Source organism: Aulonocara sp. 'chitande type north' Nkhata Bay, linkage group LG18, assembly GCF_057382095.1.
Source record: "Aulonocara sp. 'chitande type north' Nkhata Bay isolate Kocher_YH1m ecotype deep benthic linkage group LG18, A_spYH_male_GT1.1, whole genome shotgun sequence".
In the NCBI taxonomy this organism is placed as follows: Eukaryota; Metazoa; Chordata; class Actinopteri; order Cichliformes; family Cichlidae; genus Aulonocara; species Aulonocara sp. 'chitande type north' Nkhata Bay.
The window spans coordinates 27715239-27742630 of NC_141361.1; the positions used below are offsets into that span (position 1 = coordinate 27715239).

General features: G+C 43.2%; 1 protein-coding gene across 3 annotated transcripts in view; it reads left to right on the forward strand.

The window, feature by feature from the left end:
- The window catches only part of LOC147308835 (disabled homolog 1-like), a 52934-nt gene that overhangs the window by 15345 nt on the left and 10197 nt on the right, over positions 1–27392 (forward strand). For all 3 annotated transcript variants that reach the window (XM_086272414.1, XM_086272416.1, XM_086272415.1), the window contains exons 2-7: positions 6112–6735; positions 18085–18224; positions 21965–22063; positions 23841–23972; positions 25463–25582; positions 26101–26139. In XM_086272414.1, the coding sequence (XP_086128540.1) occupies positions 6666–6735; positions 18085–18224; positions 21965–22063; positions 23841–23972; positions 25463–25582; positions 26101–26139 (600 nt within the window). In that variant the 5' untranslated portion in view covers positions 6112–6665. The remainder of the gene's footprint in view (positions 1–6111; positions 6736–18084; positions 18225–21964; positions 22064–23840; positions 23973–25462; positions 25583–26100; positions 26140–27392) is intronic.

The following is a 27392-nucleotide window of genomic DNA, read 5'->3' on the forward strand; positions in this document are numbered from 1 at the left end:
TTTGCATCTTGAGACCTATGCTGTGAGTGTATTTCTTTATTTATCTCGTGAGATACACACACAGACACACACACTCACCCCCTCCTCATACTTGTTTGATCTAAAATGGGCCCAATATCCTCCAGCTAAGCTGGTCAAAAGGATAATGCAGGGGCACTTTGAAGGGCAGCTTCTCACTGCCCTTTGCTTGCCAGCCACGAACATGCTGGAGCCACGCCTTACTGAGTGCACAGCTCAGAGCCCTTTACGGGCAAACTTTAAATCTGCACAGCCAAGCAGCTGCGTAACAACGCTTATTTATACCCTCAACTGAATTTTTTGTATGTATTTTCTTCCCCCTACTTCACAGCTCACACACTTCACTATTCTATCATCAGAGGCCCTCAGTCTTGTCAGAGAGAGGTGAACTAATGGGCCGCGGCTGAGCAGCCTGAGCTCAGAGGCTATCAGTTCCCCCTGGAAGGCCAGGAAGGCAGAGAAAAGGAGAAAGGGGAGGTCCTTCTGTTCTTTAGCCTCTATATTTCTTCTTCTTCTCCTTGGGATCACCAACTGCCCTCAGTCTGTTGGTTATCCCTTCCACCACACTGGGCCTTGCTGTCTTTAGAGCAGGGAGAGTGGGACCGTTTGGGGAGGTTAGCACCAATAAGCTTATAAAGACATAAAATTAACATTGATCAGAATTGTAACTATGGTTAAGGAAGTGATTCCTCCACACGTATCTTCTGTACTGCTATGTCCCAACACAATGCAAAGCAGCTTTCTCAACTCTACTCCCACAGAGGTCCATTATCTTGAGACTAGTGTTATATCCTCATAATACTGTGGCTTATCTGAAGAAGAAGCCAAGCAATAACAGTTGCTTAAGCAGCTGATAACGTGAAAGTTAGAGGAAATGGTCTTGCACTCATTTAGAAGGTCTTATTTTGGCCTCTATTAAAGAAGCCCTGTGTAAAGCTGGAACATCTTTCTATTTGTCACCGACTGAGAAAAACGGTAGCTGTTCAGCACTGTAAATAGAGCTCAGTTGAACCAAGTATTCCTTTAACCTTAACTAGAAATGGCTTTGTGAACTTCTGCACAGGTAAAACTTTAACCATTAGAGATAAAATATTAAAAGCCGTCCCACAGATGTGCCTTTAGGTACAGCAACCCTAATAACTACTGATTCTACTTGGATTCTTTCGCTCTGATCAGTCTGCATTATTTTCAATAATGTCTTCCTTTAAATCATTGATATCCATTTTAGACCCCATTCCTAAAAGACTGGTCAGGTTTCACCATTAATAATAATAATAATAATAATAATAATAACAGACTACATAGCAGGCTTTTAAGGTGGCAGTAATGATACAAATACTTAAAAAGGCATCACTTGATTAAGCTGCCTTACCTAATTATAGACAGATTTCTAACCCTTCATTTATTTAAAAAAAATGTTGAACAAGTAGGTGTAAAACAGTTAACTGATCATTTATAGAGGATTTGATTATTCAGTCAGGATTTCGAGTCTTCTTTACACACAAAGGTTTATTATGGAGTTCCACAGGGTTCTGTGCTAGGACCAATTCATTTTACATTATGCATGCTTTCTTAGGCAATATTTTTAGAAAACACTGTATACATTTTGAATGCTGAACAGATAACACCCAGCTTTATTAATCCATGAAGCCAGATGAGACAAATTAACTAGTTAAACTACAGGCATGTCCTAAAGACATCAAGGCCTGGATGACCTCTGATTTCTAAATTCAGATGTAATACTCAGTCCTAGCTGGGACTAGAAAATGAGAGCACATTTCTCCCCTATTAGCTCATCTTTAATGACTCACTGTTAAATTCAGAAATGAATTTAAAACCCTTCTCTTTATATGGAAAATATTGAATAATCAATCATATCTTAAAGACCTCATTTGACCTTATTACCCTAACAGTTCAATATCCTAACAGAGAACTTCACTCACAGACTGCATGCTTACTTGTGGTTCCTAAACTATCAGGACAGACGTAGGCTTAAAACTTGCCTTTTTTGTTAAAGCTTATAGCTAGAGCTGGATCAGGTGACCCTGAACCATCCCTTAGTTATGGGCTAGGCTGCTGGAGGGCTTCCCATAATGCACTGAGCATTGTTTTCACTCACTTCTTCTCGTTGTCTATGTGTTTATACAGCACTCTGCATTTAATGATTAGTAATTATTAAACTCTGGCTTTCTGTCCTGTAGTTTGCCTTTTTTCCTCTCTCTATAAAGTCCTTAAAGTACAGCCTTGCAGAACCATTTCTATGGTGGACCATTACTCTGAAATGCTAACTTTGAAATCTTTAAACATTTTCCCAGTGGCCTTACAGCTATAACTAAGTTTAATGTGATTAACCCTCAGAAAGCCCTGAAACACATGGTCAGAAATGTTAATAGATGCCATGCTACCATGAAGACCCATGTACCAATGAACCACTCGCTAATCAGGAATCTAATTTGTCCAACAAAATCAAATTAACGTTATCATAGATTAAAGGGCCATCAGACTAGGATGACCTTGTTGTTGATTGTGAACCTGTGATAAGGCCTCTTTCAGAATAGAATAAAATGTCCAAATAAAAATTTTCCAGCAGAAACAGTCGGTCGGTCTGTACAACCGTAGATAACACAAGTTAGCACAGCGAGGCTATTCTGAGAGGAGCTTTCCTAGGCCAGGTTGTGACAGTTGTGTCCCACTCCATAAGCTGGAGGCCATTTAGTAACAAAGATGACCAGCGCGAGGTGCCAGAGCCGGTCTGTCGAACAAATGTTCCACGAGCCCCGGGCCACACTAGGCTCAGCTAAGAACAGACAGAGATGGTCCTGGGGACGGGGCCTCCCCGCTCCTCAGCTTCAACGTGCAAGCTGGAGTGCAGGCTGCACCTTCCGTCGGGACCACTGTGAATAGAGGTGTAATTGGCCATATCCAGTCATAGATGGGTGTTCAACCTTTGTTGCTCATCAGTGGCAGGATACACAGAGGCTTGTCTCACAATATGAGGTTGATTGTGCAGTCTATTAAACACCAGTCTCAGGAGGAAGTGTTTCTCCTTGGAATGCTGGAGCTTAGAAGAATCTCCAGAAAGATCTGATTCAAAAATCGGCTCGAGCTCAGTGATTGCCTATTATATCCCAGAGACAGTAAACATGATTTAAAAATTGATCACGCTTAATTAATTGCTTTCCTCAGCAGAGACGACTAAAGAACTAGACTCAGTAAATTGTTAGAAAAGCACAACCTTTTGTTTCTCAGAAGCATAAATCAAAGCTGTAAATTATAGTTTTTATTTCATTCCAAACCAGTTATCATGTTATGCAAATTTCTGGTTGTATGATACATGCAATAATTATGTAATTATGGAAAGCATTTCATCCTAATACAAAGAGTCTGCATGACAAGATACAGACACCTGCATGTCGCCCAGAGGGTCTTTTTGAAGAGAAGGTAAATGTTCCTGTTGAAACTAGAAGGGCTGAATGCATTGTGAGCGTCGTGTTAAAGAAGAGTCAACCACACAGTAGGTTTGTGATGTTGATTTCTATAAACCATTTCTATAAACCAACAGGGTGAAAATTGAGACACAAACAGGTGATGCACATTTCAAGAACAGAGTTTTGAAATTCAGGCAGATAGAAAAAAATGCCAGCAGGGGATTAGTGGAGGAAAATAAAGACATGCATGAAGAAATGAAATTGACTTTGCTCAAGGAAGTTTCCCTTTACACGTGAGAGCAGCAGAACAAAAATGAACAAATTAATAAATAAGTGGTGGCTTTTGTTGAGGGCTTTTAACATCCCCTAGCAGTTGAGAGAAGCAGGAAAAATGAGCGATGCTCGTTAACTCTGACCCAAATCCTAAGAGACAGTGGGAGCTGTTAAAACACGGAGCAGATTGGGGAGTCTGCGTGACCTAGATAGCATTGGTTTTGAAAAGCAGCCGTACTTCACATTAAATCGCTCCTACGTCTAATATAATGAGGCATATCTCCCTGGTCGGTAATGAAAATTACATTCTGATAAGGTTCTTTGTGACATAGAAAATACCTCTCCCACCACTGACACTCCGAGGCTCTGTCTGAGACGCAGTTGGTAAAGTGCGCCTTCGTCTGGACTTGGGTGGCATTATCTGGCTCGTAAGCGCACATGAATTGTGACACATGGGCTAGACATCCAGAAGAGAAGCGGTAGTGATGAGACAGCCAGTGGCCAACTGTTGTTCAAAGACATTATATGTGTCTACAACTGACTTTGGAGACTAGTGGATTAATGTTACACTCACACTGGGAAAAACAGTGATTGGAAGCCATGGTATGACCAAAAGTATTACAGCTGTGTGCAGTGAACTTGTGTGAAGTTGCATATCAAGGGAGTATATGTGACCAGTCGCAGTCACCTACCATCTTCAATGCATCTTTGGCGTGATGGTAGTAACACAGGAATAAGACAGAGTCAGTCTGCTCTCAGTTTGTGGTCAAATCAGGTCAAGTTGGTGATTATATGCAATCTATTTGTGATAATATGGTAACTGACTGTAAGAAAGTCCATCCAAATAGTGATAGATAGTGATGTGGTTGCTGCAGGGCAGCAGTTTAACTACAAAATGACATAGGTTTTTACTTTTACATAGGAATATAATCATAGTACAACCTCTTAGCAACCAATAGAGCCGAGTCCCATGCTGCAAAGAGATGTGTTGAAAATGAGTTGTGCTTGTCAACGTAGACTGACTCAATTCATTTCAGTTCAATGTTATGTATGTAGCCCCAAATCACAACCACAGCCACCTCAATGTGCTTTATATTGTACGAAGAACCCCAACAATCAGACAACCCCCAAAGAGAAAGCACTTGGCGACAGTGGGGAGGAGAAACTCCCCTTTAACAGGAAAAAACCTCTGGCAGAATCAGGCAGCCATCTGCCATGACCAGCTGGGGGTGAGGGGAGGAAGACTTATACTGATTTGCAATGTGTGGGCAATCTGTCTGTGTTAATGAATAAGAAGGTAATTATTTGTAAACCTTAGCCAGTCTGTCTGAAAGCGTTTGCATTTGAACTGTTGCAGTACTAGAGCTTTCATAGATAAAGCTGTTTTATTGAGCTTGTGGGCAGACAGGAAACACCTCTAGGCTCAGACAGCACTTATATAAAACAAATGAAAAAATTTATTTTCTAGACTGGGCATAAAAGATGGACACTGTGACTGTGCCACTCATGCGGCAGTATTGCTTATTTATATTTTGCCTACTAATATATGCAATACTGCCGCATTGCATATATTAGTAGGCAAAATTTGTCCACTGGATACATTGTCTATCCAGATATGATGATTAATAAATAGTATGAAATGTTTTGAAATTAATCATAAAATGACTAACTGATCACACTCCTACTACACAGACAATGTCACACAATGTCACGCAGGACAATGTGTGGCCGGTGCTCGATGGGCTCCATCTCTTTTCAGGACAGCATAGGCTCAAGGCCTCTTTCTCCAACAATGGCACGTCACCATGCCAACAGAAGCTGTGCCAGCCACAGCGTCAGCTTGGCTCAGCCACCGTGTTAGCAGTGGATGATTCAAGGGCATTAAAGCACAGTGTGTGTGTGTGTGTGTGTGTGTGTGGGGGGGGGTTCTAGTGTATTGGTGGCAGTGCCAGGATTCCCACCACAGTTTGCTCTGAAACAGCCTGTCATTCATTGCTTTCCACTACTTCCCCTCCTCTCATGCTGTTGGCCCGAGCTGGGAGCATTACCAATCCATCTTCTGAAAATTTGTTTTGCATGCACAGAAGCACCGGTCATGCTCTAATGTACTATATTTACTCAGAAGCAGAACATAAAAAACAAGAACATCAAATATTTCCCCACAGGTCTTCTTCAAGGGTGGGCGCCGAACAGCAAGCATTTGCTGCACTCTCATTACGGACTGATGATCCAGAAGAGATAATAACATCTTTGTTGATTTGTTAAATTAGTTCCTGCCATTTCGTGTCTTAAATTAATGTTGTAATGAGTGATCAAGGGGCATGTGTCTTTTTAAGTTCTTACCACCTCCACCTTAAAATTAACCATCACCCCCTGTCTCCTTGTCTTGCAGTGCTCAGTGCAAGTGACTGTGATGGGCTGTCAAACCACATCTAAAGTACTCTACCAAAGAATAATATCCACTCCTGACCTACTCTGAAGAAAAATATTTCATTCGATCAATGTCGCAGTCTCCCCCGCAGGGGAATTACTCTTGAACAATAGGTGAACCCTAAGAAAAGAGCAACACTGGACCATGTGATACTTGACCTTCAAAGAAAGAACTCAGGTGCACTCCAGAAGATGTCAAATCGGATCTGAAGCAGCTCTCAAGAGGATCGCCCAGCTCATAATTCAAGCACTTTTTCATGTTTTGTTTTATCATTACTCAAACACCATGGGCCAAAAGTGACAGAACGTAGTTATTTTGGCTGGATCTTCATCTAATGAGGAGTACCAGACATCTCACCATGGATTTGAAGGAGATTTTCTTCACCAAAGAGCAACAGTGAGAAACATCAGAGTGGGGGGGGGGATTGGACACTGGAGGCTTGGAGGATTAGCTTGGAGTGCTGCTAACCCATGGTGGATCTGCTGTGAGTGGGGAAAGGGACTCAGCGGTGGAGGATGTCAGCAGAGGCCGAACTCCAGCCGGGTGTCAAAACCAGCCAGCGAAAGGAGTCCAGGAGGATCAAAGGTATGTTCTTACCTTTGCAACACCAGAGCGTCTGTAACATAGATGCTTGTAATATATCAGGCTTTATTATGTTTGTTTGTCAAATGAGATAAAGGTCTGAGATATAACGTTAAGGGAAAAGTACTCAAAAGACACGAAACGTGACATGACGAAATGGGAACCTGAAAGCTTTCTTATCTTCATCAGGTGGTGAACGTAACTTTTCACCTTTTGGTGAAACATCTTGGATAGAGTTAAATAACGCTGGGCTGCACGGAAAAAGGCTTCACTCAGTCAGGTTTGCCGAGAGGCTCCCTGTCTCATTCCGGGGATCCAGATGTAGTAACAGCTATTCCATGTAGCCCCAGGCTTCGGTAGCGACGTGATTTAGGTGTCATGGACGGGGTAATTCGCACTCTGTCGCTTTGATGAACAGCATAAGTGAAGTAATAGGACGAGGCATTCTCAGAATGCTCACTGGGAGATTGAAATGGGATTGAAAAGGCTGAGAGGGGGGAGGAATGAGGAGATAGAGGGGCAGAGAGAGTGGGATTCACAGGGAGGGAGAGGAAAGTGAGAAAGAAAAGGATGCTTTCTCTTTCTTCTTCCCCATCTTCATTTTGGCTTTTTTGTTCTCATTTCTCTGTCCACAAATAAAGCCACTCCCAACTAGTCCTGTAAATCTGGCTTCTGCGGGCTCGCTGTAACGAGGCCATGGGGCCAGGTCCTTTGCGGCTGTTTCACTGGCTCTGTCGACTTGCTCAGATAAATGGCCCGCTGGAGGAGGGCCCATCGATTTCAGTTAAGTGGAGGGGGGGGAGTAGAGCGAGGGGGCAGTTGCACACATGGCCATGTAGCTTATTGGTGGGGACTATCAGCACAGGCTATCAGCCCCTGACTTTACCATGCTAATCACATGTGCTGCAGGGACTATTATCACAATCAGCAAACATGCTATTTAGATCCATATAAATGGAAATCAGGCAACATGAATACAAGCAGACTGTCACGCAGCATGGTGACTTTGAGCCAGCTGGGGCGAGGTGAAGGGCACTATCAAGAATCAGGCTGATGACATACAGAGGAGGGGAGAATTATTGGCCACCATGTACATGTCATTTTTTAATAAGTATTTCCGAAGTGCTGTTAAACAGAGCAAGAAATTTTTAACACAGCTTGTCCAAACATCATGGTTTTATTTTGGATGCTTGCATTATTTAGTTTACACACAAACAGAATAATGTCACAAAAACCCCAAACTACAGGTCAACAGGTCAGAATAATTAGCCCTCTTCATGCTAAAAGTCAGTTATGTGGCCTTCTCGCTGGATAACAACCTTAACAACCAACAAGCTTTGTGTTTTGGGTTGTTGTCACGTTGGAAGACAAAGTGATGACCCAGACCTAGTTTTGGTGCTGACTGCTGGAGGTTTTCTTTCAAAATCCTTACCTGTCCTTTATTTTTTCAGTGCCTTTTTAGTGTGTGGGCTGGCAGCCACATGCCAAATGGTTAGAACGCAGCGTTCCCTGTTTGAGTCTCCCCCGTGGCCCTTTCCTGCATGTCTTGCCCTCTCTTTCTCCCTCATTTCCTATCTATCTCAATTTACTATCCAATAAAAAAGGCCAAAATTAAAACTATTTATCCTTCTTTCTTTATGATTCCTTCCACCTTGACAAGTTTCCCAGTTCCTAACGCACTGAAGCCTACCCACAGCATTATACTCCCACCATCGTGTTTCAGTGTGAGGATAATGTTCTTTAGGTTTAACTGATCTCCCATCTTTCTCAGAGAGTCTCTGTGGCCAAAGATCTCTAGTTTCATCCCATCTGACCAAATAACGTGCTCCCAGTATGCATAATCTCTCTCCAGGTTGTCCTTCCTGTAGTTGTTCTGGGTCTTTAGAAACATCTCTCTCAAGTTTTCTTTCCTGAGTGGTTGAAATCTTTTGTTTCCTAGCTCTGTATATACTCTATATCTGGAAAATAACACAGGGGGATAATAATATTGACCCTGGTTATTTTGGTTTTTTATCTGAAACGGTTCACTGAGAAGGGACTGAAAAAGAGATGATATCTAGTGAGCAGCAGTTCTCTGTGTGAAAATGCTTTGATAATGTCGGAGGTCAGAAGAGAATGGCCAGGCTGTTTCCAATAGGAAGGAGAAGCTAACTCAAATACTTACTTGTTACTACCAAGCTATGCAGAAGAGCATCTCTGAACAGAAGACCTCATCACATGTCATGGGTTACAGTTTGTTCGGACTCAACAAAATTGGATAACAGAAGACTGGAAAATGTTGCCTGCTCTGATGAGTCTCAGTTTTGGCTGCAACATTCAAATAGGCTCAGAATTGTGGGTAAAACATCATGAAAGCATGGATCCATCCTGCCTTGTATCAACGATTCTGGCTGGTGGTGGTGCAATAATGGTGTAGGGGAAATTTTCCCGTGACACTATGGGGCCCTTTGTGCCAGCTGAGCATTGTTTAAGCACCACGGCTTATCTGAGTGTTGTTGCTGACCATCTCTTTTTGACCACAGTGTACCCATCTTCTGATTGTTGCTTCCAGCAGGATAACCCGCTATGTCACAAAGCTTAGATCAAATTGGTTTCTCGAACATGACAATGAGTTCAATGTACTCAAATGACCTCCAGATCTTGATCCAATACAGCACCTTTGGGGTGTGGTGGAAGGTGTGATTCACATCATGGATGTGCAGCAAACCTATCTGCAGCAACTGTGTGATTCTATCATGTCAATATGGACCGAAATCTCTGAGGAATGTTTCCAGTAACTTGTTGAATCTATGCCACGAATAGCAAATAGTAATAGTTGTACCTAAAAAAGTTTGTGGTGAGTGTCTGTTTATGTTGATATTGGATAAAATATCTAATCCAGCTTCATTCTGGACCTGGAACCACAAGAGGGCATGACAGTGACAGCCTCATTTGTATTTACTGCTCCCCTTCTGCTTTCCCATTCCCATCAAGTTAAGCTTATTTGCAGACTGTTGGACAGATAGACAATGTCTTGCTTTCTTTTCAAGATTGTAAGTAGAACTTTAGAAGTGAATTTAATGAAAGGAAATGACAGAAAAGTAAAGTTTTGGTCAGTCAGAGCAAGAACTGCAAGCCATGGGCAGATAGACAGACAAAATATTGTGTTTTTAGTTAATGACCTTGATGATGTTGTTGTTTTTTAGCAGCTTTGAATTAATTTTATTATTTTTCATCATCTAGCACCTATGTTCCAAGTGCTATTTCCCTGAATTGTGCAAGGACAGGTTTAATAGGCTGTTAGCTTTAACACTAGGTTTAAAAAAAAAGGAAAGAAAGAAATATTTTACTATGAAACAAGAGAATAAATGTTCCTATTTAGCCTTTCAGAGACATGATTCATTCCAAAAAAGTCTCATGGCAGTTTATGACATCTCATCTGCAGAATTACGTTCCTACTGCCCGAACATTCGGTGGTGACCTGGCAGACTACTAGGGGTGCAACGATACACAAAATTGACGGTTTGGTTCGGTTCAATACTTTGGTGTCACGGTTCGATATTTTTTCGATACAAAAAATGTTCATGCCTTTTTAATTTGTCATTTATTAATATTCTGAATATATATTTTTACTCAAAAGTGCAGTTTTTAAATTTAATGTTGCTGAAACAACAAAATAATTAAAAAAATAAATCTATCTGATCGAAAAATCACTCATCTTTGGAAAAAAGAGTTTATTACAGAGAAATGGCTCTTTCCAAAATAAAAGCTATACTATACGCTTCTTCTGGGCTATATTCTCAGCAGCATATTAAACATATCAGGTCCCCATAAGGAGAATCATGTGCTAACGGCTGTCTAAATGACTCGGGTAAAGTTTGTAGCATGCGTGCTTGTTGTTTTTGTCTGCTTCCACTTGTCTTTGCACTAGGATGATGTCGGCGTAAATGTGCTGTCATATTCGTTGTGTTCCCACTAGTGCTGTCAGCGTTAATCTCGTTAAAATGACATTAACGCCATAACGCGGCAAATCTCTGTTAACGAGCTACCGCGGATCGCCCCGTGCGTGGGGCTGGACGGCATCAACACGTTAACAAGCTAACTGTGCTAACACACTAGTTCCCACCAATTGAGCATTGCATGGCACATCCGACATACTGTTTTACTTTTGTCCATGACGCGCTTACCTTCAGGTTCATACTTCACATGAAAACCAAAATAGTTCCAAACACCAGATCTGAATGAGGGTGGGGGAGGTTCAATTTGCCATGTTGCAACGAGCTTAGCGTCTGTCTTGCTAGCTTGCGCTGCGCTCAGTGGATCTGCGCAGTGTTGCCAACTCCTCAGTAAGGAAAATCGCTATTGGCTGTCCTTAAAGTCGCTAGAAATCGTTAAATGACGTCATCGCCTAATTTGCATTGGTCATGCTAACATAATTGTAACCTACGTTGTTGGAGAGAGAAATAACATCATGGAAGAGACATAAAGTGAGTAAAGAACATTCTAAATGCATTTAGAATTTATTTATAACTACAAATTAAATTTATTTTAGCAATTATTGTTTTTTTTAATGTCACAGGTGCCCACGGCAGCACCGCTGCTTGTTGAGAGTAAAAGCGATACCCGCTTTCACGTCAAAAAGTCGTCATAAATAAGTCCAATTACACCAGAAAAAGTCACCAGATTTGTTGCTAGTTGCTTTTTAGAAAAAAAGTCGCTAAGGGGGTCTGAAAACTCGCTAAATATAGCGACAAAGTCACTAAGTTGGCAACACTGGATCTGCGCTCGACGGTGCAGCCTAGGCGGAGTAGTCGAACGCAGATCCACTGAGCGCTCAACACAGACAGCATCGTCAGAAGAAAAGTTGATAAAATAAAATAAAAAATTTGTATTGTTCGATACATATGCGTACCGAACCGAAAGCGCTGTATCGAACGGTTCAATATCGATACGAGTATTGTTTCACCCCTACAAACTACATCAAGTTGTATATTATGGATGCAAAAAATAGGGAAAATCTTTGAATCCTTTCAAAATGCCACAATATTGCCACTCACAGAATAGAAATAAATTGGAGATAAGTTGCCCATTACAACATAAAAAGATTTGCCCCCTTAGTCATGTCCTGGTTCATCCACTAATGCATCATAGGCCACTTATTATTTAATTGCTTCTGTATCATTTTCATAAAATTCTGATGCATTTGTGATGAATGCGAAACAATTTAGGGTGAACTTGGTTTTTTGCGCGTCCGTTTTGGTTTTGGCACGCACTTATATCACTCTTCATTCTTCTCAAAACGGTGAGGAAAAATTCAATCCTGACTGCAAAGTCTGCTGTCATAAAATCCAAAGCTCCCCTCTACCCATCGTCAGAATTGCTTTACATGCGTGACTTTACTCTATCTCCATAGCAACTGTTGCTCTACCAGTGTAATCTGTGCACCGAAAAAGAGAAAGAAAGCAAAAAAGATTCATTTCAAAAAGAAAAGCATGGAGTTGAGGACATGGAAGACACTGAGAGCAGAGGAGAAAAGGGCAGAGAGCAGCTAGCAGACAAGCAGCAGAGTAAATCACTGGTTGCCTCCCATACTCTAAGAGGCAATACAAATACTACCCATTCAAATCTATTCAAACACTATTTGCCAAGTCATTTGCAGGTATGCATTTTCCTAACTGTGTCTTGACGTTGCGTCCCCATCAGCTTGGTAATAGCATCATGGAGCCCCCCCTTCCTAAAGTATCATCCCCACAAAATGCCAGCCTGCACACACCGTCTCCTGTGTGTGACTCCACAGCGAGTCACTGATCTATCTAGTGAACTGACAATTTGCACAAAAGCCTTCATTAATCCTGAAACTGCTTTATTGATCAGCCGTTTATAGCCAAACCCTCAATGCTGCGTTTAGTGCCAAAGTTTGGTCGAAGAATTTTCAATGTATTTGTTTATTTTTACATCAGTGAGGGCTGGACGGGGAGAGCACGCACCGCTGTTGAGATTTGTAAATGTGCTTCTGTGTGTTTGCTGAGGCTTGTGAAATTTCTTTTGCGCACATGGGGGGAGGCAGATGGCGCGGACAGATTTTGCTTTTCTCAGACGAGCATTCTCTTCGCTGCTACTTCAGCCTCCTGCGCTGACAGGAAATACCTGTCTTTTTATTTCAGAGAAAATATCGGCTGCTATTGCATATTTCATTATAGCTCGGAGGATGGTGTGTGTGCGTGTGGATGTGTGTGTGGCTACTGGCAAACAGCGACTTTAAAGGAAAAGGACAGGAAGGCACAGATACACACCCAGAGAGGTTCAAAGGTTAAGCTGCCTCTATGCCCAGATCCCCAACAAAAAGTTTCTTGTTGCCAAGTCCTTATATCTGGAGGGGCACTTCTGACTCTCCATCTGCCGCCATCTGTCCCTTTGCTGTCCCCATTCTAGTGTGGCAAGAAGACGGATGCAACACTGTGATCAGACACGAGCCCTGAAACAGTATGGAGCAGGGCGAACAGTAATTGTTCTCTCCATGGTCCTGGTGCAGAGCCTGCGTGTCACGTGGGAGGATTGTAGCGTTTGATTTAAAGCCTCTGACATCCTGGATTTTAATGCCCGACTCAGTTTTTTTTTAAAATAAAATCTTTGTAAGACTACTGAGAAGCAAGGGATTTTGGAAATATTGGGAAGCAGGAGACGAGGTCTAAATTTTAACCCTGGACACATGCACTTCAGACCACCAGGCACCAGGACACATAGAGACAAACAGCACACAATACTTCAGGCAATCCACTGTCAGAAAAATTATGAGCATCAGCCTTACGGGCCAGAATCATTGTGAGGACCATTCAACCTTGGGTAATTGTAAATCCAGAAAGCCAGAGGAATATGTGTCACCTCCCGTCACGAACCCATACACACACACACACACACACACACACACACCTTCTCGCTTCTCCTCTCTTACAGTGTGTAACAACATGAAACAACATGCCCCTCAGCTCTTTAGTTTTCAAATACAGCACACTCGCTCATCTGGATCTGAACCCAGAGCACGTAGTGAACAAGTTACGCCACTGACTCAAGACTCTCATTTGGTATGCAAGGCCTATTTTTTTTTTTTTTTCTTTTGAGGATCTGTGCATAAATCTCTAAATCCTTCCTGAAGTGTGAGGAGGGCTGTATGCGGTATGTAAAGAAACAAATGGCACAAAACATTTGGTTACAGCTCATCTGAGAGAGTTGCACTGAATTGGACCGATTGTATTTAAAATGCATCTGGAGCAGCATGTATTTTACATTACATTACAGAGTATATGACTCGGTAAAATCAGGGTGGAATGCATAATACTGCGCAAACAAACTGCGGTTGCTTTGTGAGCAATGATAATTACCTTCCGGGGTTTAGCAAATAGGACACGTGTGGCTACAGTTCGTATTTTTAGGGAGTTCGTCATCAGGAGACATCAGAGGATGCGGGGGAGGGTTTGGTGGTCCTGTAGTCTGTAATGGTCTGGAGTCCTTGCCACATGCGTCGGGGGTTGGAGTTGGAGAAGTGTTCTTCTACCTTCTTTTTGTAATGGTGTTTGGCTTTTTTGATGCCCTTCTTTAGATTAGCCCTGGCTGTACTGTAGGCGTGTGCATCTCCTGACCTAAAGGCGGTGTTGCGGGCCTTCAGGAGGAGACGAACATCCCGGTTCATCCAAGGCTTCTGGTTGGGGTACATGGTGATCCGTTTCTGGGTGGTGACACTGTCTGTGGTTTCGGAGATGTAATCCAGTACAGATGAGGCGTACTGGTCCAGGTCTGTGTGGGTGAACATATTCCAGTCTGTGTTTTTAAATCTGTCCTGGAGCACTGCCTCTGTCGTTTTGAGCGAGGGAACCCCACAACCACAACCAAAGCAGATGTGACGCCAGACCACCAACCTCTGACTCTCTCCCCCACCGATGTAGGAGCGGTGCTGAGCAGGATCAATGTCCACAAGGCTGCAGGTCCCGATGGCATCCCCGGGCGTGTTCTCAGAGCGTGTTCTGGGGAGCTTGCAGGAGTGCTCACAGACATATTCAATCTGTCCTTGGCCCACGCTGTGGTACCGGCCTGCTTCAAATCCACCTCCATTGTCCCGATACCCAAAAACTCCAACCCATCTTGCCTCAATGACTACTGCCCAGTAGCACTCACCCCCATCATCACTAAGTGCTTAGAGCAGCTGGTCCTAGCACACTTCAAATCCTGTCTCCCCCCCACCCTGGACCCCCACCAATTCGCATACCGCCAGAACAGGAGCACAGAGGATGCAGTCTCCATCGCACTGCACTCTGTCCTCTCACACCTGGACAACAACAACACCTACGCCAGAATGCTGTTTATAGACTTCAGTTCAGCATTCAATACAATCCACCCCTCACAACTCATCAGGAAACTGACAGACCTGGGCATCAGTTCCCTCATCTGCAAATGGTTACTGGACTTCCTGACCAACCGCCCCCAACACGTCCGGCTGGATAACCACTGCTCATCTACAATCACGATGAACACCGGTGTACCACAAGGCTGTGTGATGAGCCCTTTCCTCTACTCCCTCTTCACCCACGACTGCAGACCTGCTGATGGTTCCAACACCATCATTAAGTTTGCAGATGACACCACGGTGATTGGCCTCATCAGTGACAACGATGAGGCCGCCTACAGGGAGGAGGTGGATCGTCTGGCTGAGTGGTGCGACACAAACAACCTGCTGCTTAACACCGAGAAGACCAAGGAGCTCATCGTGGACTACAGGAGGAATGCTGACCCACATCCACCCATCCACATTAAGGGGACGGCTGTGGAGCGTGTGAGCAGCTTCAAGTTCCTGGGAGTCCACATCTCCGAGGATCTCACCTGGACGACCAACTGCTCCAAGCTGGTCAAGAAGGCTCACCAGCGCCTCTTCTTCTTGAGGACTCTGAGGAAGAACCACCTGTCCTCAGACATCCTGGTGAACTTCTATCGCTGCACCATCGAGAGCATCCTGACCAACTGTATAACAGTCTGGTACGGGAACTGCTCTGCCTCGGACCGGAAGGCGTTGCAGAGGGTCGTGAAAACTGCCCAGCGCATCGCCGGAGCACCACTTCCTGCCATAAAAGACATCTACAGGAAGCGGTGTCTGAAAAGGGCTGGGAAAATCATCAGAGACCCCAGTCACCCATCACATGGACTCTTCACCCTCCTGCCCTCTGGGAGGCGCTACAGGAGCCTCCGGACTAAGACCACCAGGTACCGGAACAGCTTCTTCCCCACAGCTGTCAGACTCCTGAACTCTGCCTCCTGACATCTGACCCACGTTAACTCATGGACTGAACATACACACACACACACAATGGACAACTGTACCCTCAAACACACAATAATAACATGGACTGAACCACCACTCACAACCACTAGCACTTTATATAGCCTCTGTAGAAATTATCCACACCCTCACTTACCTTAACTGCACTACTGTATAGCTCTGTAATAATCATTCTGTACATACGATAATTTTTAACCCTACAACTGTTTACAACTTGCATAGTTCCCATTTCTGTATAGCTGTATATCTCAGATTCCTGTAAAGTTATTTATTTCATATTCTGTATAGTTTTTCATATTTATATCATGTCCATATCCTGTACATAGCTTGTACTCACTACAGCCTGTACATACTTATAGTTATAGAATATTCACAACATACTTCATACCGTGTACATTATAACATACCATAATAGACCCATTTCTGTAATATACTTACATATCTATATTATTGCTAATATATATTGTAATATATCTATATCACTAAAGCACTTCTGGATGGATGCAAACTGCATTTCGTTGCCCTGTACCTGTGCATGTGCAATGACAATAAAGTTGAATTCGAATTCTAATTCGAATTCTAAATCTGAGCGTCCGTTTCTTCACACGCTGCGGCTGATGTTCAGATGTGCCCATTAGGTGTATAACTCCTCTGGCAGTGAAATAAGTCTAAATTAGACCCAGATTTGACAGTCGCTTGCTTAGAGACTTTAATGACTTTAGCATCCTCAAGCCCTTCCCCCTTTTAGAGAATTGTGCCCTCATGAATTAGTGAAGAAGTGTGCACAGCCAAGACAAGCACTTACATTTCACTAAGATGGGGTGGTGGGTGGGTGGGTGGGGAGAGAGACGCTTCTTAATCTGCCCTTTTCCGTTGTTTCCAATTTTTGTTTTTGACTTGGAAATTGCAGAAACGGAAGACGGGAATTTGGTTAGATGTGGCAGGCAATGGCATTTCTGGGTGGAATAAGCTGATTTTGGCGTAAATGTGACTTTGGAGCACAGCCTGACAGCCTCTGTTAAGGATGTTACACCTTGTCTCGTTGTCGCCCACAGCTTAGCCAGCCCCTTTAATGTGCTGCTAACTGATGTACTGCATGGTCTCCTGACCTAGATTTGAATGAGGAAGAGACTTGAAACTGTTAAATTCTCCAAGGTGCCGGTGACCTTGATTCGAAATCCCTACTATCTCTTTGTGTGACTGCTGCAGGGAGCCGGTGTTTTGCGAGTGACAAAGCCCGCACAGGTTATACAATGTAGACCTACGAGATAACACTTGAGGCTTGAACCCACATAATCAAAACAGCGAGTGATGAGACAAAATGAGAAAGGTGTCGGTATCAAGGAGATGTCAGGGTGGCTGGAGAGACAGAATAATCAGGAAGAAGGAGGGGAGGGGATGACAGTATAAAGCCTGAGGCCATCCAGACACACACGTGAACACCCCCCACTGCCCCCAGCGGCTCACACCATCAGCCCGCCACCTTCTTGCCACCACCCTACATCCATCACACAGAGAGGGCTTGGGTGGATTGTGGGTGAGCGCTGGACCGAGAAGATTCCTCTCAATAGGAGCCATTCAGGCTGGTTTGTCGCTACCAATAGCACCCATGGGAACTCCAGCCATGGGTAGCAACACTGGAGTAAGCACCCCCTCCCTTCAGTCCTGCCTTTGTGTGTGAATGCCCTACAATGCTCTGCGACAGGTGATTGTGGCGCTGACTGTTTTTGATGTTCCAGTTGTTTTCTCATTTAGTGCGCCGGCTTTATCCAACTTCATTTTCAATTTCAAGTTCAATTTTCTTTCCATCTTTGCGCGCCGCTGCTAATTTTCTATTCTTTCTGCGTTTCCTATTCCATAAATATTAACACCGGAGCAAAGAGACACACGCGCAAATACGCATGCACCTACGCACAGACACCGCACGCAGAAGCCCACGTACCAAATGTGTTCAATTCAGTTGAGCTCACACGTCCTCATTTCCTGTAATCACTCTCTCGTTCTTATTTCTCCAACTCTTGTCTGTTTCTCTTTCTCTTCCTCTGCAGGTCAGGACCGCAGTGAGGCGGGGCTTATTAAGCGTTTCCGCGGAGATGGCGTGCGCTACAAGGCCAAGCTGATTGGGATTGATGAGGTGACAGCCGCACGCGGGGACAAGCTGTGCCAGGACTCCATGATGAAGCTGAAGGTGCAGACTTCTTTGTGTGTGTGTCTGAGTCTGTGTGGACATCACTGAGCATCTTCAATCATCTCAGTCAGATTTGGAATAAGCATGCTCAGACATGGCTGTGTTGTCTGTTGTTGAATGAATCACAGGAGCTTGTCTTATCCTGTGTATGACTCACTGAAGGTTTGAACTGACCAGATGGAACAAATGAAAGTCCAGCCTTATTATTCCACAGTGTCCTATAGAAAGCTACTGTAAGGTTGGCTTGTGCAAAATGGAAGCGGCTTTCTACTTTATTTTAATAGGCTGCTTTATTTTTAGTGTTGCTCAAAGCACTTCGCATATATTCATATGTCTTTGTTTTTTCTTTACCTCCGGGGCAAACTGGCTCCCTATTCTGAGAAATACTTAAATCAGTATATCAGTTAAATAAGAGAATTTTCACTTTTCCGCATGTGCGAGGAGAGTAACCATCCCATCCCCCCACCCCGATCTGTCTCCTGTATGTTTTCTCGTGTCACTCACACTCTATTTTTACAACCAATTTCATGATGTTACACTTGTGGCACATATGCAAACTGCGATAACATGACCCAGATAATACTTCAGCTAGTTTTCCTTGCAAAATATTGAAAGTAAACTAGATCAAATTCAGCCAGAGAGACAGAGAGAGTCAGAAAATGCCTGCATAAAAAGTGGTGGATGAACGAGTTGGGTATTCTTGAACTTACTACATAATCTGCGAGTTATTTCTATTATTTTTAAATGGGGAAAAAGTGTCAGAGAAGTAAGGTAAATGGTGGGGCTGTGGAGAAGGCTTTATTGGGGATCAGGGGCAGCTCCAGGGCTGAAATCCCCCCCACCTACAAGCAAGAGGAGAGCGCAGCAGGAGTGAGGCAAATGAAGGGGAGGGTGTGGGACACAAGAAGCAACAACAAACAGGTATGAAGGGCAGCGAGGATTATGATAGGAAGGAGACAGTTTGATGTATGAACTTCTACTTAAAAGGAATTACCTCTATTAAGTCACCTTTCATGAGCTTCTCTCCTCTAAGTGACTGAGCCTGCACATGTTGGATAGACAGATTGGTGAAAATGTTGCCTCTGTTTAGGTTTGTCAATTTAATTTCATGTAAAAGACATAGTAATAAAGACAGAGTACAGAGTAAATCATGTCTATCATTATAATCAGATGCTTAAATCAGGTCTATTTTATTTTTCAGCTTTGTTTTGAATTTTTAGACCGTGGACAGCTTTAGCTTTTGTGGCTCCTGTTGTTGTTGTTTTTTGTTTATTTATTTGTTTGCAGCCAGAAAAAGTGATTATTATCACATGAGTTGTAGTGGCTATTAGCTGATGCTAGCTTGCTTATCTATGTGCATCACACAGACTTGGGTATCTGCTGATGATAATAAGGTTCAATAAAAAAATTATAATTTTACTCAGTAAAAGTGTAAGAAAGACTCTTCGGATGGGCTCTTAGTACTCTTAACATTTCAGCGAGCCATCTTTTTTGGTCAGATAATTAGATTGAGAAATATCTCAGAAAGCATCAACACCAGAAATGCAGTTAAGAGGTCCAGTTCAGTGTATATTAGCTGAGCTGAAGCCTGGCAGACAGCTTGCAGCAGCAGCTGTCTGTTCACCTGCCATTCAAAATGGCCACAAATTAGAAGAGTTATTTACAATTCTTCCCATGCACAATAACTATACCGGGTGAAATAAGGTAATAAGATATTTGAAAGAGACAAAAGAAAATCTTATAGAAGACTGGAAATGCAGTATTATTTTGCTTCAAAGTGTGGCATTTTTGGACAATATTAATGTCTTTGGGGACTGATTCACTATCGAGCCATGAGTTCTGTTTGAAGAAGTTTAGTTTTTGGTATCATTTCATTGGCTTCTTGTCTGTTTTTAGCGCTGAAAGTTGCTGTTTCTTTGAATTTGGCAATTACAGTGATCTGTTTTGGGGGAAACTGCAGCAACTAAACATTTTGAACTGCCTGATGATTTTAAGATTCACACCTCTGATGTGATTCTTATCTTTGGTAATGGTCTTATACAAAATTGATGAATAAAAACCTGGCTTCTCAGAGACAAAGACGATGTGCTCTATTGAGGTGTACTGCAAATAGACCGTTTTAATGTAAACCTGTATCATAAAGGCTCTGGTTTTACATTAAAGGAATAAGACAAATGAATGGCAAGTGATATTTATCAGTTGAGCAAAGAAGCAACACGCAAGCATCACTGCAGTAATTGGCTACAGGATAAGCAGATGAACTGTAAATGCATATTCTCAATGACTTTCCTAGAGCTTAAATGTGTGGGAAGCCCCACTGGAAAAGCAGTATAGCCAGAAGGCAAAACCTCTCATTGCCCATACCCTTTTCAAATGATACAGTACTTCTAATAAAGCAACTTTTTCACTGCTTTGATCAGACATTTCTGCAGTGCCCTCCATATGACTCCGGTAGTCACCAGCTCCCAGCCAGTTACAGTCAATGGAGCAGTCGATACAGAACTGCTATTATCTGGACAGGGGATAGAGAGGGGGTACAGGTCTCTATTGAGCTGCCGTTCACTGCTGTGCGGACTAATCCGCCAAATGGGGATGCCGATGACTGATTGACAACATCCATTGACTCTCCTGCCCACCCGCCTCTTTCTCATTTGCTTTATCTCTTTCCTGCTCCTGTTGCTTGTTCTGCTCTTTATCCTTCGCCCTCTTCCTTTATGTACTGTTATTCCTTCAGCTTTTTACTGTATAGTTATTTAAAGCTAGCTCGAAGGTGATCACTGCGATTCAGGCTTTGTGGTTGTGTTATCAGCTAGGCTTTCAAAGAACTTCTCCTCCCCCTCACATGCCCCACCAGTCGTAGCAGATGGCTCCCCTGCCCCGAGCCTGGTTCTGCTGAAGTTTTTCTTTCCGTCAAAAGGGAGTTTTTCCTTCCCACTGTTGCCAAGTGCTTACTCATAGGGGCCCATCTGATTGTTGGGGTTTTCTCTGTGTTATTGTAGAGTCTTTACCTTGCGATTGTCATTGTGATTTGGTGCTATATAAATGAAACTGAACTGAATTGAATTGAATAGCATTGATGCAGTTTTTCCAGACATACTGAGCGCAGAAGGCAAGCTTTTTCTACCCTTATCTCATCTTTCCTCTTCTCCTCTCTTCTATTTTCTCCCAGGCGTTGTTCTGTGAAAGACATGTCAAGCACACAGGTCGCATCAAAGGGAACACGGTGGAAATTTTAATTGTTTTCTTTATCAGAGCTGAGAATATGAGGAAAAAGAAGCTGGTGAGATCCATGGGAAAAACATACTTCAAAGGCTGGATTGGGTGTTCAGTCAGCACTATGTGAAGTTCCCGAAGCGAGCTGACGTCGGTCAGCGGCGCGATCCATTCTGTCAGCAGATCTCACCTTATTGTTGTTAGCTAGCACTTGTGTATTGCCACGTTGAGGTGTAGCACACTTACTTCAAAAAAAGGGAGAGAAAAATGGTTCTAAAGGGGGAAATGGCAATAATAATATAACTCGCTGCACAAGGCGATGTGTGAATTCCTCTGAGAGTGAAGCTTCAAGAAAAAAAGAGCACATGAAAGAACATCCTGTCCTATCACACTTTATGTAACTCCTGTCACCCTGCCCCCAATCTCTACCCCACATCTCCCACTGCCACACTCACCTGAGTCGGAATAGAGGAAGGCTTCATCATCTTCTTTTATCTCCTCATGTCGTTCCCTTTAATCTCCTGCAGGGAATGGCTTCCTCGGCACGTTCCAAAGGGGAGCACAAGCAGAGAGTCTTCTTGACGGTCTCTTTCGGCGGGATCAAGATTTACTGTGAAAGATCAGGGGTGAGTATCACATTAGCGAATAGGCCCGGTTTGGCAGGGCTGCACTGCCAACCTCTGTGCCAGCTGCTGTACCGTGAACCTACAATGCAGGACATCCAGAGGGCAGACGCTCGTACGGCTCAGTTCACAACGGCTGCTCGGGCCGCCATCTTATAAGCCTGACTCCCACAGTTGACATATTCTTGCAGCTGCATTACCTGTAACACATCTTTCAATGCGTTGACCATATTTCAATCTCTTCTCCAAATGTCAACAGAAATCACGAAATAGCATGATTCATACAGGACAGTTTGCCCTTTAGCCCCTAAAAGTTAAACTTGACAGCACTGGATTGTGGGCCTTGCATTTGCTATACAACCCAAAGCCAAGTGGTTTACTCCAGTGCGATTAGGAGAGTGCTGCAGGACCTACTTAAGATCACTCAGGCCCTGTCTGTGTGCTAATGATAGTGCAGTGAGCAGTCTTATGGCGATGATATGAAATGGACTGTTTCCGCCTGCATCCTGGCTTCCACCCCCACCTGGCAGACTCAGAGGCCTGCTGTTCCATTACAGGATGATCAAGGGGCTCGCTTCTCCCCCGTCCCGCGGCGTAGTGTTGGCTAGATAGGCCCACTCTGCTCATCAGCGCTAACCGATAATTAGCACTCAGTTCCACCCCTTAATGATCATTGCCGCTAATGCTAATTACACCGCCGGCTCCACCTCAGCTGTCATTAGAGCTAAACTGATAATTATGCAACAGCGCTTGTCCCGTGGCTGCCATCTCCCGCCCGACCACCAACAGCCTACTCCTCACCCCACCAAACAAAAAAGCCCCTCATCTTTTTGATAATATCTCTTTTCAATGTGACTGGTGGTGATAGTAGTACGTCTTTCGCCTCTAATGAAAAAGAGCATTAAGCCTCCTGCCACGACCCGCGCAGCTCACCAGCTTTTTGACATGCTCATTTGTTGCTCGGAAATCATGCCCCCTAATGCTCCTCTTTTTATTTACTGATTACTGGCAGTAAATAACACTCCACACTTAATACCCCTCTTGACTTATTTAGGTGGAAATGGGGATCGCTAGAGCACAGGCTGCGTCAGCGAGCATTTAGATGGAAATGCTTCATGTAAAGCTGATGTGATTTGCCACTGAATTGAGTGCCCGAGTCGTATTAGTTTTGTATTTTACATTAATCTGAGGCATTACCGGCGCCGACACACATGGCGCCGAATATCGGCTAATATTCAAACAAACGCTCCTTCCTGGTGTCTAAGCACATATCTTCTAAGAGAGGAGGAAGCAGATGGGTGTGAAGAGCTGAGTTACTCCTATATACTTACAACCCAAAGTATAGTTTTGCAACTGCTAATATCTCTTGCTTGCTAATTTGGTGTTTTTTTGTCGAACGGCAACTCGAGTCTTGCTGATATCACAAAACAGCACAAAGCTAAAATCATGCCACTGGTTTATATCTTTAATGAATGCTAGTTCTGTAGCTACATTATCCATAAAGTTATATGCAGAGATGAGAGCACTCTTTGAAGCACACTCTGTGTTGTGTTGCATTTGGCTCAACAATATGCAAAGATGTTTTAAGTAGCTTTGACCTACTTTGTCTCCCAGCACAGTTTACAGTACTGTGGTCTTTTTTTTTAAGGGAGGATTTTAAATCATACATCAGGTTTTCATTTCTGCATCTTAAAGTAGAAGAAGACAAATAGGACACGTGAAACAGAAGACCTTTTTTTGTTTAGTTTTAGCTAACACTTTCATATTTTTTGCCATCAAGGTGCTCCTTCATCACCACTCAGTCCATGAGATCAGCTACATTGCCAAGGACACCCGGGACCATCGCGCCTTTGGCTATGTCTGTGGGAAGGAGGGCCACCACAGGTTTGTGGCCATCAAGACCGCGCAGTCTGTGAGTACTTTTCCCCACGAATATTTTAATTCTCAGTCATATTCTTTACATTTGGCAGAAAAGAGAATAAGTTTGACTTTGACTCTGACATGTTAGTTGATTAACTTGCCTACAACTCTGTTTAAGTTCTCATATTATGAACAGTGTATTTCATATTTTAAGTAAAACTATTCTTCTAGTTATCAGAATCAGAATCAGAAAGGGTTTTATTGCCAAATGTTGAGCAGGTTTACAACATTAGGAAATTGCTGCGGTACTTAGTGCAAACATACTGTCAGATAACGCTTAAATAAACATAAAAATTAGAAATTAAAAGTGCTAAGTAGATAGATATATACATGAGTAGGGTCATGTGTTAGTGGTGGGAACAGTCATATGGTTATTGTTCATGAGTCCAACAGCAGAGGGGAAGAAACTGTTCTTATGGCGAGAGGTTCTGGTGCGAATGGACCGGAGCCTCCTGCCTGAGGGGAGCAGGTCAAATAGACTGTGTCCAGGGTGAGAAGGGTCAGCTGTGATCCGAGCTGCACGCCCCAGTGTCCTGGAGGTGTACAGGTGCTGCAGAGATGGGAGTCTGCAGCCAATCACCTTCTCAGCAGGGCGTACAGTTTCTGTTTGTCCCTGATAGTGGCTCCAGCGTACCACACGGTGATGGAGGAGGTGAGGATGGACTCGATGATTGCAGTGTAGAATTGCATCATCGTCCATGTTGGCAGGTTGAATTTCTTCAGCTGCCTCAGGAAGTACATCCTCTGCTGGGCTTTCTTTATGACAGAGGTGATGGTGGGCTCCCACTTCAGGTCCTGGGTGATGGTGGTACCCAGGAAGCGGAATGAGTCCACAGAGGTGATGAGGGTGTCAGTCAGGATGATGGGGGGGAGTGGAGCTGTGTGCTTCCTGAAGTCCACAACAATCTCCACTGTCTTCTGGGCATTCAGCACCAGGTTGTTGCGGCTGCACCAGGACACCAGACGTTCAACCTCCCTGCTGTAGGCAGACTCACCCCGTCCGAGATGAGTCCAATAACGGTGGTGTCATCTGCAAACTTGATTAGCTTGACAGACTGGTGGGTGGAGGTGCAGTAGTTAGTGTACAGGGAGAAGAGCAGAGGAGAAAGAACACAGCCCTGAGGGGAGCCGGTGCTGATGGTCCGGGAGTCCAAGACATTCTTTCCCAGCCTCACATGCTGCTTCCTGTCCGTCAGTTATGGATGATGGAGTACTATTAGTACTATAGTATACATATATGTATGTATGTATGTATGTATGTATGTATATATATATATATATATATATATATATATATATAGATAGATAGATAGATAGATAGATAGATAGATAGATAGATAGATAGATAGATAGATAGATAGATAGATAGATAGATAGATAGATAGATAGAGAGAGAAAGGTGATACTTTGATTATATACCATCTATTGCTAACCTTTTCTTAATTCAGTCCTTCACCATCATATTCCAATTCTCTCATCCAGGCGGAGCCTCTCATCATTGACCTGCGTGACCTCTTCACACTCATCTACGATATAAAACAGCGGGAGGAGATGGAGAAGAAGGCCCAGAAGGACAAACAGTGTGAGCAGGCAGTGTACCAGGTAGGATTTCCTGCGTGAAGTCTTTGCATTTTCTTTTTTTGTTGTTTTCCACTCAGTTTCATTTCTAATTCGGAGGTGAGATCACACGTTATAACTCCGCCTGCAATTCATTCACACAACAAATATCTTAACACGTTGTAGCTTCCTTTAAAGTGCGATGCTGTTTTGTGTGTTTGTCTGGACCATTGATTTCTGTTCTGAACATCTAACTACAATGGAAAAGCAACAGGTTTTGCTGGTTTGATTTTATCATTATTATTATTATTATTACTGTCACTTCTAGGAAATATGTGTTGTTTTGTCTGTGATGTGCCAAATTACTGTTTGATTAAAAAGCAACGTGCTGTCAGTCTATAATTGTGCCTGCTTGCAGGAAATGTCACGCTGCGATGAGTGTATTTTTTTGTTGTTGTTGCTGGTGGTGATGGGGGTTCTTTTTTTATCATCTTCTCTCAATTTATTCTCTAATGAGACTGAAAAACAAAATGTGTCATCTGCCTTCTGTTCCACACACACAGACTATCCTGGAAGATGAAGTGGATGATCCAGTTTACCAGGTAGGTCCGTAGGCACTCAGAGCGGGAGCTAAACACTGCTGACTTTGATGCTTTCTAGCTGTTTTCACTTTTTAAGCTTGGAATAAATATATAAACAAATAATCCTTAATTTATATCAGCCACTGACATGCTTGAATTAATGATTCATAAATATTGCACCATTCCAGTAATACACAGTAGACCATCTAGTGGACAGTTTTGTTCAACCATTCAACACCCATTTGCCAGTGCAGTGTTGTAAAACCATATTTTTTCAGTTGATCTGTGTCAATGTTCTGATTTCTTCCAAAGACATGCCCCCCTCCCCTTGACTGGTTGTTATTCCCGTCCCTTTTGCCCTGTGCATTTATTTGGCTCAACATTTTTTTCTCTGTGTTTGCTCACACTGAATACAGACAACACTAACTCTTACTCTGAATGCTATGTTCAGTGATACGTCCAACCACCTCCCAGTTCACCTCTGTTCTTTGCTCTTCAAGTATGTTTTCACGTATGATCATTCCATTTGCAGCTTTCAATTTATGTTGATGTTGGTTGACAAAACTCCAGCCTGCTCCCAGAAGGAACTGTTTGACATCTGGGGAAACATGCTTAATTGATTTCTTGCGAAGAGTTAGATAAGTGGACCAGTGCAACTCTCATGTCTGTATCACAGACAGTGTAAAAGCTAGACTTAGCAAACATGACTTCATTCATTGGTTCCTAAAGTCTTAGGATCAGTTTTACGAATGCGTTGTGCCAGCACAAATTGGGTTTAGGCGTAAAAACAAGAGGTACTGTTGGCATTTACAAAGACATCACAGTGACAAGATTGCGTGCAAGAGGTGGGAACTATACTTGTTGCACATGTAGTTCTCAAGATGCAAAATATAGGGACACAAATATTTAAATCAAGTGCACAAAATGATGTATTAATGTTTGTGACATGCAAATTATTGCTAAGTGCCAAAAAAAGCACATCTTATTTTTGTGCTTGATATTGAAATCAACTAACTGGGTTTAGAGAGCAGCGCAACTTTTGTAAATCACCCGAACAACTAAGCACACCTATAAATGCTATTTCGGCATTGCGCTCATGAGCTACTTTAACCCATTTAGTTAATCTGGCCCTTAGTTTTGAAGCCTCGAGGTTGGTGCTCTCACCGTCACGATATTGGTTTAAAAAAACCCCACTAACAACCATATGACCAGAGAGGCAGGTCTCATTGTGAACCTGCTCGCTCACTGGCTAAAAAAAACTTGTAAGCCATTGG